The sequence below is a fragment of the Sceloporus occidentalis genome, unplaced genomic scaffold (assembly GCF_023333645.1).
Source record: "Sceloporus occidentalis isolate IW3139 unplaced genomic scaffold, rSceOcc1.0.p SCAF_529, whole genome shotgun sequence".
Lineage (NCBI taxonomy): Eukaryota > Metazoa > Chordata > Lepidosauria > Squamata > Phrynosomatidae > Sceloporus > Sceloporus occidentalis.
The window spans coordinates 51,947-65,125 of record NW_028317509.1 but is presented as its reverse complement, the minus strand read 5'-3'; the positions used below and the strand labels follow the sequence as shown (position 1 = coordinate 65,125).

General features: G+C 40.3%; 1 protein-coding gene across 1 annotated transcript in view; it reads right to left on the bottom strand.

Moving 5' to 3' along the window:
• LOC149271372 (gephyrin-like) overlaps positions 1–13,179 on the bottom strand; it is a 67,964-nt gene that overhangs the window by 44,172 nt on the left and 10,613 nt on the right. The window contains exon 4 of the mRNA XM_089507502.1: positions 9,055–9,110. Coding sequence (XP_089363628.1) covers positions 9,055–9,110 — 56 coding nt within the window. The remainder of the gene's footprint in view (positions 1–9,054; positions 9,111–13,179) is intronic.

Below are 13,179 nucleotides of genomic sequence, written 5' to 3'. Positions count from 1 at the left end.
AGGCTCCCTGCAATCAATACTACATTGAACTCTCATCAAATGCTGCCTACTGCTCATTGTGTTTGCTCCACCACCATTCCATTCCCATTACCACCTGTCTCCAATTACCACGCTCACAATCCTCTTGTTCATCCTTTCACTTTCCTCTATTAGTAGTAGAACAGTTATCTCTCTCTCTCCAGCCACCAGCACCTCCAGACAATGTCCGTATTGCACCATCATTACTTTCTTCTCCCCCTTCTCTCATCCCAAGCACTTTTTAACTTCACCTCCTCCCTTTCCCCTACCTCCCCTCACTCCCAGCAATCTCTCTGCTCACACAAATCCTATTCCCACCTCCTCTCACTCTCTCTTCTACTTCTTTTAGCAGCTGGGGATATTTCCCCAAATCCTGGCCCTCCTTTGGCTCTCTCATCCTCATCCTCTCCCAAGCAACATTCCAGAAATGTCAATAATCTTGTCAACATACCCTGCTAATCATCCTACCCCACCCTCCATTTACCTTTGCATTCTATAATGCACGTTCTGTCTAACAAACTAACAGCCTTACATGACCACTTTACCTCTAGTTCCCTGCACCTTCTCGCTCTAACCAAAACCTGGTTAACCTCTTGTAACACTGCCTCTCCCGCTGCTCTCACCTATGGTGGCCTCCACCTCACACTCACACTCCCAGATCTGATGACAGGAAGGGTAGTGGGGTAGGTTTTTTACTCTCCCCAACTTGTACATGTCAGCCTATTCCCTCTACTCCATCACTCTCTTTCTCATCATTTGAAGTCCATGCTATCCGACTATTTAATCCCATCCCCTTAAGCATAGCTGTTATATACCGTCCCCCTGGCCCAGCTAACATCTTTCTTAACCACTTCTCCTCATGGCTGCCTCTCTTTATCTCCTCTGATGTTCTTTCTGTTATCTTTGGGGACTTCAACATGCCAGTAGACACCCCATTAAGTCCCTTGGCTTAAAAAATGTATTCTATTCTTTCGATCTCACACAACATATTAACTCCCCTTCTCATGATGATGGTCACACCCTGGACCTTATTTCTTCTAGCATGTGCTCTCTGACTAATCTCTCTAACTCCACTTTCCCCTTCTCTGACCACTACTTCCTTTCCTGCTCTAACCTTGTCTCCTATTCACCCCCCTGCACCCCATCCTTGCCTAACCAGAGACCTCAGCTCTATTAACCTTCAGAAGTTCTCAACCAATTTACTTCCTCTCCTCTCTCCTATCTCTAACATGTCATACCCTAACAACGCTACCTTTCTCTATAACTCTACTCTCACATCTGCTCTTGAGGATGTAGCCCCAGTTACTACTTGCTCTTCACAACGTCCACGTTTCCAACCCTGGCACCCGACACCTACGACATTGTTTCTGCACTGCTAAGTGTAGTTGGAGAACTACGCCATGGCTGACTTTCTGCACTACAAACTTATGCTATGTTCCTACTACTCCGCTCTCAACCTTGCTAAAGAAACCTACTTCACCTCCCTGTCTCATAACCCTAAATGACTCTTTAGCACTTTCAATTCCCTTCTTCGACCTATCCCTACTACCCTCTCCACTAACCTTAACGCCTCTGAGTTTGCCACATATTTCCATAATAAACTACATTACATCAACTCTCTGCTGAGGAGGTATATGTTCTTCTTCTTTCCTCTTGTCCAACCACATGCCCCCTTGACCCGATCCCTTCCCATCTCACCAGTCGCTTTCATCTACTCTTGTCCCTACTCTAGCTCACATCTTCAACCTCTCCCTCACTGCTGGATCTGTGGATCTGCCCCATCCTCTGTCAAGCATGCTACCATTACGCCAATCTTGAAAAATCCCTCTCTTGACCCGACTGATCTGTCCATTTACCGTCCCATCTCTCTACTTGCTCTCGTCTCCAAGCTTCTTTAAAGAATTGTTTATACCCAATTAACTACGTTTTCTTGATTCCAACTCCCTACTTGACAGTCTTCAATCTGGTTTTCACCCTCGACACTCTACTGAGACTGCCCAAGGGCCACTACCCCATGCTTAATCCTGGTGGACCTTTCTACTGCTTTTGACACTTTTGACATATTTTCTAGTAAATATTAACGTTAACAATTTTTTCCTATTTAATAAAAGCTATGATTGAGACAAATATATATTTTTTTATTTCCTTTTATTTGCCAACCTGCCCCCCCCCCAGTTATGCACATCTGCCCCCAGGGTTGCCACTCTGCCCCCAGAAATGCCTTATACCCCCTATTTGCCACTCTGCCCCATGATGTGCCTTTTAACCCTCTATATGCCAGAGTGGCATATAGGGGGTTAAAAGGCATATCATGGGGCAGAGTGGCATATAGGGGGTTAAAAGGCATTTCTGGAGTATATATATATATATATAACTGCCAACAGCAATCACACTCCTATCAAGCCAAGGCAGCCAGTACATGCTGGAACCTGGGGATGATAGGAGTGTGAGTACAGCCTCCCTATGGCATGCTACCACCACCACCCCCCTTACACATCCATGCTATCACACACACTCTCATTCACAAACATTTAAATACTCATTCATTCCATTAATCGCACATACTTGCGACATATGTGACCCTCTGCTAGCTTCCTGTTCTCCTGCTGCTAGCAGAAGAGACGCTGCTCGCAACCAAAGCACCGGTAAGCAGCCTGGCCCCAGCGGACATTTTTTTGAGGTCTGATTAGAAGACGACCTCGATTATAAGAGTATTTTTCAGAGCATTTGCAAATACGGTATTAAAGTCAGCAAAAGGCCTTTTTATGAGCCATTGGACTGTTTGACAGGGGCACCTGCCTCCATACGTGAATTTAAAAGGCTACCAGTTATTATGGTGAGTAAAGGGTATCTCAATTTTCCCTTCAAACTGTTTAATGGAGAGTGTCTGTTTGGCTATGTAGATGCATAACATACCGTATTGGCTCGATTATAGGCTGCACCCTAAAGGTTAGGTGCCTTTATAAAGAAAAACTTAGATTTTTAGAAAAAATACACTTTAGTGGAATAGTAAAACAGTACTCTAACACACTGTGTTTTAACATTTTTGGTATCTATTATGCAGTTAGCCAACATATATTACATACAAACAAAAAACCAATAGCCATTTTAATGCACCTTACCTATAGATATACACCTTTGCCCCCAGATATGCCACTCTGCTCCACCAGATATGCCACTCTGCCGCACCAGATATGCTGCCACCCTGCCCCCTCTAAATATGCTGCCACCCTTCCCCACCAGATATGCTGCCACTCTGCTCCCCCAGATATGCTGCCACTCTGCCCGCCCCAGATATGCTGCCACTCTGCCCGCCCCAGATATGCTGCCACTCTGCCCGCCCAAGATATGCTGCCACTCTGCCCGCCCCAGATATGCTGCCATCCTGCCTCCTCCAGATATGCTGCCACTCTGCTCCCCCAGATATGCTGCCACTCTGCCCCCCCGAGATATGCTGCCACTCTGCCCTCCCCTTGACTTACCAATTCAGACTCCCTGGTGTCTAGCGGGGCCGGCTGGGGACATCTGCGCCGTGGGAAGTGCCGGCAAGGGAGATTGTTAAAGCACATTGCGCAGATGTTCACTGGCTGCGGCGATGCGAGCGGACACAACATCCGCTGCCGGCACGTCTTTTCGATGTGCTTTAACCCCTTGATGACAATTGCCGGTCCGGGCATGTCACGGAAATTCAAGTCGATAACGACAAATGACGTGCCAGGACGCCCGTTTTAAAAGAGGCATCCAGCGACACCAAACACTTACCTGGGGATGGACTGTGACCGCTCCGGAGAGCGGTCACAGCCGCAGCTGCCGGTGATCTTCGCCATCAGCAAGATGGCGGCAGTCCGGGAAAATTCAATAAAGAAAAACAATAAAGTCTAAAAAGTTCGCTAGACGGTCTCCAGACCCTCTAGAGAACTCTGGCTCCACTTGCAGGTTGAATATAGGTACTGCATTCAACCATGCAAGTCAATGGAGCTCAGCTTTCTAATCACAGTGTGATTAGAAAAAATAAATTAAAAATAAAATAAAATTAATAATAATTAGAAAAAAAATAGTAAAAAAACAGTAAAATGTAAAAATAATTTCCCACTGATGTCACTATCAGGGGAACCTTCAAGTTGAAAAAAAATGTTAAAAAAATAAAAAAAAAAAGGCAAAAAAATATATATATATATAAAAAATATATTTTTGTGAGCAAGTCCTAAAATTAGCATATTAGCTTAAAACAATTCTCGCATGGAAAGAGTTAAAATACTGGCATATTAAATGCCCATGGGGTGTCTACTTTAAAAAAATGTATGATTTGATGGGGTAAATTGAATTGGCCGGGTTCAACAAGGTGGCCACACATCTAATTTCCAATTAGAAAAATGTACACGTACCAAATGTGGCCTTTTAGTTCCCCCCAAAAATGACAAACCCATGCATGTGGGGTATCACTGTACTCAGGAGATGTTGCTGAACACATATTGGGGTGTCGTGTGACAGCGGCATATACCAGGAGCTGTAAATTCATACATAAAGTAGGTGTGTGTGGGAAAAATACACACACAAAAATACTACTGCAAACTTTGAAAAAATGCTGGTGGTAAAATGTGTGCATGCAAAGAGTTAAAATACCAGCATTTAAAATACCCTGGGGTGTCTAGTTTTCAAAAATATATGGTTTTGTTGGGCACACTGAAATGGCCCGGCTCAAAGATGTACCAAATAGGGCATGGGCAGTGGATCCCCAAATGCCAAAGTTCAACATTGAAAAATGTGCATGCCCCAAATGTGGCCCTTTTGCCCCCAAACAGCCAGGCAAAATCATTCATGTGAGGTATCGCTGTACTCAGGAGATGTTGCTAAACACATATTGGGGTGTTTTTTGATAGTGACATATACCAGAACCTGTTTATTCATACCTAAAGTAAAATGTGTGTGAAAAAACAAATGCAAAAAAATTACTACCATAAAGTTTGACAAAGGCTGATGGTAGAATAAGTGCTTGGAAAGGGTTAAAATACCAGCATTTGGAATACCCTGGGCTGTCTAGTTTTCAAAAATATATGATTTGATGGGGTAAATTGCATTGGCCGGCTTCAAAGATACCCGAAATGGCACATGGGGGGAAGAATTACCAGATTTGGAAAAAATGGCTTTGAAATAGCAAAACGCTACCTGTACTTATTGCTCCATAACGTGCAGAAAAAAGCAAAAAAACATAAAAACATTGGGTATTTCTAAACTCAGGACAAATAGTAGAATCTATTTAGCAGGTTTTTTTATTACCTTTTATAGATGAGTAAAAGATTTTTCAACTAAAAGTTAGAAACAGTCATTTTTTTCAAAATTTTTCACCATATTTTATACTTTTTTTAATAGTAAGTAATATGATACAATCAAAACAATGTCATCTAAAGAAAGCCCTTCTTGTCCTGAAAAAAACAATATCTAATGTGTGTGGGTTCAATAAACGGGAAAGAAGAACATTACAGCTAAACATGAGCAGCGCAGAAATGTTAAAACGGCCATTGTCACGAAGGGTACAAAAAGTAAAATCAGCCTTTGTCACAAAGGGGTTAACAGTCTCCCTTGCTGGCACTCCCCCGGTGGGAAGTGCTGGCAGGGAAGGCTGTCTCAGCGCATCGTGTAGACCTCCCCGGCTGCCGGAGAGTAGGATCCAGTTCCTCCTGCAGCGCTGCAGGGGATCTGGATCCTAACCCTGCTGCCTGCCCCTTAAAGTGGGGGAAAAAGTGCGGCCTATATTCGGGCAAATACCGTACATAATAATAATAAAGATCAAATTATTACTTTCAGATAACAAAAAATAAACCATATAACATACAGGAAAAGTCCTTCTGAGCGCAGGATTATAGGCAATTATTATAAATTGCTTCCATTGGTAAATTAAATCCCTTAAGGACAGAGCGGTTTTTTTATTTTTGCACTCTTTGTTTTAACATTTCTCCGGTGCTCATGTTTAGTTTTGTTTTAGTTTTTTGCCCTTCAAACCATATATTTTTGAAAACTACACACCCCAGGGTATTTAAAATGCTGGTATTTCCATGCAGTAATTTTACCATCAGCCTTTGTCAATGTTTGTGGTAGTATTTCTTTTTTTTTAATGTTTTGTTTACACACATTTTACTCTGCAGGTATGAATTTACAACTCCGGTAGCTGAATGCCTTGATAGCAACGCATTTCAGCAATATCATATAAGTTCAGAAATCGATCAACTAACTTCTCTTAAACAGACAGACTGCATATATGGCGCATAATCAGACGGGGCCTTTGCTTGGTTATGCAAAATACCATATTTGCTCAATTATAAGATGACCCCCCAAAATGTAATTATTAATTTAGAAAAAAAAGAAAAAGCCTGAATATAAGAATATCTTATACGAAAAAGTTTTATTAGTAAATATTAATTCAAATGTGAACTCTTTTTTCATATTTAGTACAAATTGCATGTTTTGTTTTTATTTCCTTTTATTTGCCAACCTGCCCCCCCAGTTATGCACATCTGCCCCACAGCTTGCTACTCTGCCCCCAGATATGCCCTAAACCCCATATATGCCACTCTACCCCGATATGCCTTATACTCCCTATATGCTCCTCTGGCCCCAGATATGCCTTATACCCCCTACATGCCACTCTGTCCGCTCAGGTATGCCTTATACCCCCCTATTTGCCACTCTGTCTCCCTGATATGGCTCACACCCCCTATTTACCACTATGCCCCACAGATTATGCATTATTCCCCCCTATATGCCCCCCAATTTACCGAGCATTTGCTCTGAAAAAACCTTGTTTTATAATGAAGCAAATACGGTAAAAGATTGTAAGCTTGCAAGCACAGCCCTCTTCACCTGATGTATCGGTTTGTCTGTCTATTCTAGTCTTGTCATACCCCTTGAATATATGTATTGTAAATTGTTTGGCACTTTATAAATAAAAGATAATAATAATAATAATATCACGCCAATTTCTGTAGTGGACACACAAATTAGCAACCCGGTAGAGATGGTAGCATGAGAGGGTTTAGTTTGATTGTATAGGCATGTGGTGGTACAAGGCTTCACAACATGAAGTCATCTTTTGAAGTTGGGACTCCAACCTGCAAGGTGTGAAATGTTACAGATCAGTTGCCTCTAAATCTAACTTCAATGTAAACTGTCTGAATAATCCACGATACGCCTGTATCCCTTCATAAGTAGTGGATTCTTTTGATATACTAAGTGACCGTTAACAGTCTTCCAGGGTCACATCCAAAAGGTACATTATCACCCACAAAATAATAATCCCGCCTCCTTTTGTGCCTATTACAAGCACACCCTACTAAAAGAGTACAAATACGACTACATAATTTGCACAGGAGAGAAAATAAAATAAGAATTCTCTATTTGGACTGGTATTGTTCCACAACACAAGGGGGAGGTCACTTATGGCTCCTATCGGTACACCTTCCCTCCACTTATAGCACCTTTGGCCCGGCTTGGAAACTTGAGATGAACTAAAGAGGTATAAATTTCATGATGGGAAGTTGGTCTAGATTGCTTACTAGGGGGGCAAGATCTAAATTTGAGTAAATTGCCATATTTCCTTGCCGGAGCCCTACAGACCGAAAACCTGTTACTTTACTCCCCAAGGAGTAGGTTTTTTGTTAAATTCTCCTTTTTATTTTAATCTGTGTGCTGTAAATAATCTGTTTATCATATATTTGTGTATGCACTGTGACTTTTTTTTTGGTAAATTACATTTTATTGATTTAAGGGAACAGACAATATATAGACAGAGGGAGGTGTCACAAAATAGAAGCATCGACAATGACATGGACAAAGTCCATAGGCATAATAAGGCAAGAATCGCTAGTAAAAGGTACATTCCAAATGCAGCCCCCCTCCGTCATGTCATGAAATAAAACATACGGTGAGAAGCAATGTGGAGTAGGAGGCATTGGAAGCCAAGATTCAAAATTCGAATTGCTGCAGGCCCATGTCACCCTAAGGGCTGTGACTATTTTTTGTTCATAATAAATATTCCTTTATTAAGTTCTGCCTTTGTCCGGTAAAGAATGTTACGTGATTAGATTCATTTATTGGTAATTTGAAATTGCATAGATATTGCGTGAAAGCATACTTTGTGGGTTTTTACTTGGGGCCAAAGTATCCCATTTCTAAATTGTCTTGGTGGCGGCAGTGTTATGATATTAGTTCTATCATTATAATTAAGTGTGCATTGTTAAGCACAAGCAGTTTGATAAGTAGTCAGGATCTAGTATATTAGGTTAAGATAACAGTCCTAACAAAACTAGAACTGTTAAAAAAATAAATAAATAAAAAAATAGAAGATTTTTGAAAACTCATTTTTAGTTGGATACTATTAATAAAAAAACATTGGTGAGAGTTCCCCTTAAGTACTGGTTTGGCTACTATTATGCCTCCCCCTCCCCATACCTAACATGGATGTTTACAAGTTCTTGTTTTTTTCCCTCAGCAAGTATTGTTTTTTTAAATGGGAGAGAAATGTGCTGGTAGAAAGAGAACAGGGAGAGTCGATGGGAGAATATCCAAGAGAGATGCTGTTTCAACTCACTATTCATTATGAAGGCCCAAGCCCAGTGTGCTTTCACTTCTGGCCCTCTATAGTGTATAGTTAATTCAGCTCAGTCTCTCTTTTGTCACTTCATAATAGTGAAGTGAGAGAGTTGAAACCATAACTGTCCTTCAAACTCTCAACTCCTCATTCCATTATTAAACAAACCTCAATAACTATATAGCACCACTGTCTGAGGTATGGTTCTAGACAATGAGTAGCTAAAACCCAGAATCCTACAGTTTTTATCCTAGATAGTGTATAAATAAAGCCGTATCTTCATTTATAGACTTGAGTACCTTCAAAATTAAAGATGAAATAGATTGTTTAATATTAAATACAAGATGCTGGAGTACAGAGCCAAAAACAACAAAAGCATTATCATTGTCCATGAACTTGCTGACTGCATGTAAGTAGAGACAAACATACACATATGCATAAAAGAAACTTACTTGTTCACCAGCTTGGGATTCACCAATGATGAAACGATCCCCAGGCCCATCAGCAGCTGAAAAATATCCATATTAAATCAAGGAGAACATATATTTTTGTGTGCAACTATTTTCTTAAGGCTGGTCAACCTCCACCTTATTTGTGACATCTTTTTCACAAATTGAATTTACCCCATTAAGTCATATGTTTTAGAAAACTAGACACCACAATGGTATTTTAATTCTTTCCATACCCTAATCTCCAACACCTCAGATTTCCACAATCAACTCAACAGCCCATGTTCATGGCTTTGGTTTAACACTTGACCACACTTTCTCCTTCACCACTAACATTGAATCACTTACACCAAATCCTGTCACCTTCACCAGCAAAATGTGGCTCAAATCCATCCAGACATTCATGGCAGACATCGTTGTCAGCCATATGGTATTTTGATCACTTTCTCTGCTCAAACATCGACTTTCCTTAGTTAGAGAATATAGCTGGATGCCAGCAAAATGTATCTCAAATTTGTCCTTTACTTGCACAAGAAATGGCTAAAATACGGATTCATTTGATATATCCCATTTCGATTATTGCAATTTCCCTCTTACTGATCTCTCTTGTCCTCCACCATTTTTTCATCTGCTGTCTTATCGTGCCAGTCTCTTCACTGGCCACTTTTACGCTAAAAAAACTCAGTTTCTGGTGCTGACCTAATGATCCCTTAACACTGTGCCCCTATAAATCTCTTAATTTAGCTTCAAATACTAATCGCTCTTTGTCCTGTCCAAAAACGTACTTCTCTCTTCAACCGTTACCGTATCTTCCAACTACTGTATCAAAAATATTATCCATGTTGTACCTATTCTTTGTAATTCAATACCTTGTTCTGTAAGATTCAAATTTCTACTAAAAACCAATGTGTTTAAGTAAACATTAGACTTGCGCATTCGTCTTCGGGCGAACATGAAAACGAGCACGAAGAGGCCGTTTTTTTGTTCGTTCCGAAGACACGCCGAAGAGAATACAGTGCCGGCAAAACGTAGGAGAAGACGAAGACTCACAACCACGAAGAATCGAAGATTCTTTGTGATCGTCTTCGTTTTTGCCGCGCAGCCGCCAAAATTTCAAACAGGAGTGAGCTGATCTCGTCTGTCCAATCAGCTCACTCTTGTGACGTCACGCTAAGGGTCTCGTCCAATGCCTGTGCTGCTGTTTTTTGAATTCTGAAGGCGCCTTTATAAGACCAGAGCTTGCCTGAGAGATCCATTCATTTTTCGCTGTGACTGCTTTGGCAACACTGCTGTGCTGCATCTGAGCGTTACAGAGAGATTGTTCTGTTCTGTGTGAGACTGGTAAGCCTTAGCCTGCCATTTCTCACAGTGTACTTCATCCTCACTTCAGTGCTACTTAATATAATTAATAATAATAATTTGATTAATTTAATTTTTATTTAATTTGTCATCAACTGTAGTGTAAGTGCTGTTGAGTTGACAGTGCACCCAGTGTCTCAGTGGCACTGGGGTGCCCTTGCCCTGGGCTGGCACTAGTGCCTACTGCCTGTCCTGCTTAAATAAATTAAATAGAATTTATAAATAATAATTTAATAGAGTCTATAATTTAATAGTTCATTATAATATTATATATATATATATTTGTCAGTCATATATATATATACTATAGTATACTAGTGTAGAGTGTACTGTAGACATTCATCTACTAGTGTCTAATTTAAAATCAGTAATATTAATTAATATAATTAATAATTGAATTCATTATAAAATTATATATATATTTGTCAGTTATAGTTAGTAATAGTATACTAGTGTAGAGTGTACTGTAGACATTCAAGACATCTACTAGTGTCTAATCTAAAATCAGTAATATCAATAATTCTATAATTCTTTCTTATCTTAATAGTTAATAAAATTAGCTATAAATAAAAGTAATAATATTAATTAATTACTACTAGCGTATAGTTCAGCTAATCTTATTAGTACTGGTGCTGCAGCTCTATAGTTTGTGCTTTGTTTTAGCAACAGCAAGAGACCAAGTCAATTTTTCTTAATTAATAATCTTTCATTTTATTTCATTTGTTTTGCTCACCTCAGTCCATCAGTGAAGTGAACTTGTTGGGCTAGTGAGTGCAGCCGCATAAGTGCTGTGTTTTTTTTTGATCAGCAAGCAGTGACGTTAACTGTTTTGCAAAGATTTTCTCATTTATTTTACATTTTATTTCAATTTTATTAAAAGTACCCTTAGTGTTTTGCTCACCTCAGTCCATCAGTGAAGTGAACTTGTTGGGCTAGTGAGTGCAGCCGCATAAGTGCTGTGTGTTTTTGTTCAGCAAGCAGTGAAGCTAACTGTTTTGCTGTGACATTTTATTTTATTTCTAATTCTTTTCAAGAAAAATTGACTGTGACGAGCTGTACTAAGCAAAGCTTCAAGCTACTAGCTGTAGTACTAAAATAATTCTAATCTTCTTTAATCTTAATCTATAATATATTATAAATAATATATAACAATATAAATTCTAATTCATAATCTATAATATAAGTAATTCTAATTCTAAATTCTAATTCATAATCTATATTCTTCTATCTATAATACATAATATATAAGTAAATTATTTCTAATCTATTAATATTATATAACTTAATATTAATTAATAAATCATACTGAATCTGATTTAACCTCACTTTAGCTTAGTGGGTTTGAGAGCGTCTGCCTAGAGGTAGACTTATAATAAGGAAATATAGCTTTAGGCTAGCATAGTAGTAGGCTAAGCTCTTAGGCCCGTGTCAATTCAAATTAAAAATAAAATACTGCTAGTTATTAAATAGTTAATCTTGAGTTAATAATTTAAATAACTTTAGCACTTTGCCAGATTGCACACAACAGCACAGTGCAGTAGTGCATAGTTTTAGTTTTTAAGCAGTAGCACTGAAGAGAACTTCCTCTAATTTTTTTGTCTTTAATTCGTTTTTCCTTTTTTTTATTTTTTATTTTTTTATAGTTTTTTAAACACTACACTACACTACACACACAACACAAAATTTGAAATGGATCCTCCTTTTGGGACTAAGGAGGGACAAGCTCCATCTACCACCACCACCAGCAGTTCTAAGATGCAGCCTTTGCGTCAGTCTAGTCGGCCAAGTAGGCCAAGCTCTCGCTTATCATTTGGGGAAGCATTGCTTGAAGGATCATCAAGTAAAGGAAAGGCACCAAAAGCAGGCAGTAGTAGTGCGGCTAGGCCCACAAGCTCTATGGTTTTTTACGGAAAGCCTAAAGCACCAGAAGCACGTTCAAAGTTAAAGGGTAGCACAAGTAGTACCAGCCCAGTGACTAAAAAGAAGTGCCTTTTGCCCCAAGCAGCATCTTCCCCATCCACAAGCAGCATGCAAGGTACCAAGCAGAGCCAAATTAGCAGCAAGACTCAGAGGGGTCCCAAACAAAAGCGATCTCATTCCTTTGTAGGGAAAACCACCACCACCACCACCCCCACCGCCTCTACCACCACTAGTGCTGCGCCTACTGTTCCCACTGGTACCGCCACGCCATGTCCTCCTAGTACCTCTAGCAAGCCACCAAGTCCTTACAAAATTTTTGTAAAGACAGTTAGAGAGAGGGCTACACATAGTGGGACTCCACCTAGCGAGGTAACAGAGGAGCCTGAGACTGAGAGGCCAAGTGCAGAGTCTATTCTTCCTGCTCACACTACTACTAGTCACGAGTCTCACGACGATATCAGTCTTAGCTCCAGCCTAGCAGGAATTCCATTCGATCTGGCTAATGAAGAGCTAGACTATGAGCCAGAGGAAGTAGAGGAGATGAGTGGTCATGAATCAGATTCCTCAGGGAGCAGTGTCCAAATGAGTAGTGCACAATTTTCCCCTGAGCCTCCACCTTCTCCGCTACGATCATCACCATCACCACCACCACCAGCAGCAGCAGCAGCAAAACCTAGCAAATCTAAAGCATTTAGCAGTCCCACTATGGCCAGTACTGTTACCACCAGTCCCACCACCACTAGTTCTGCCTCTGTTCATCCACCCCGAGCAGTAGGAGCAGCACCCAAGGCACACTCCAAGGCTATGCGCGCCCCAATTTGGGAGCACTTTGAAAATGTTGAAGAAGGG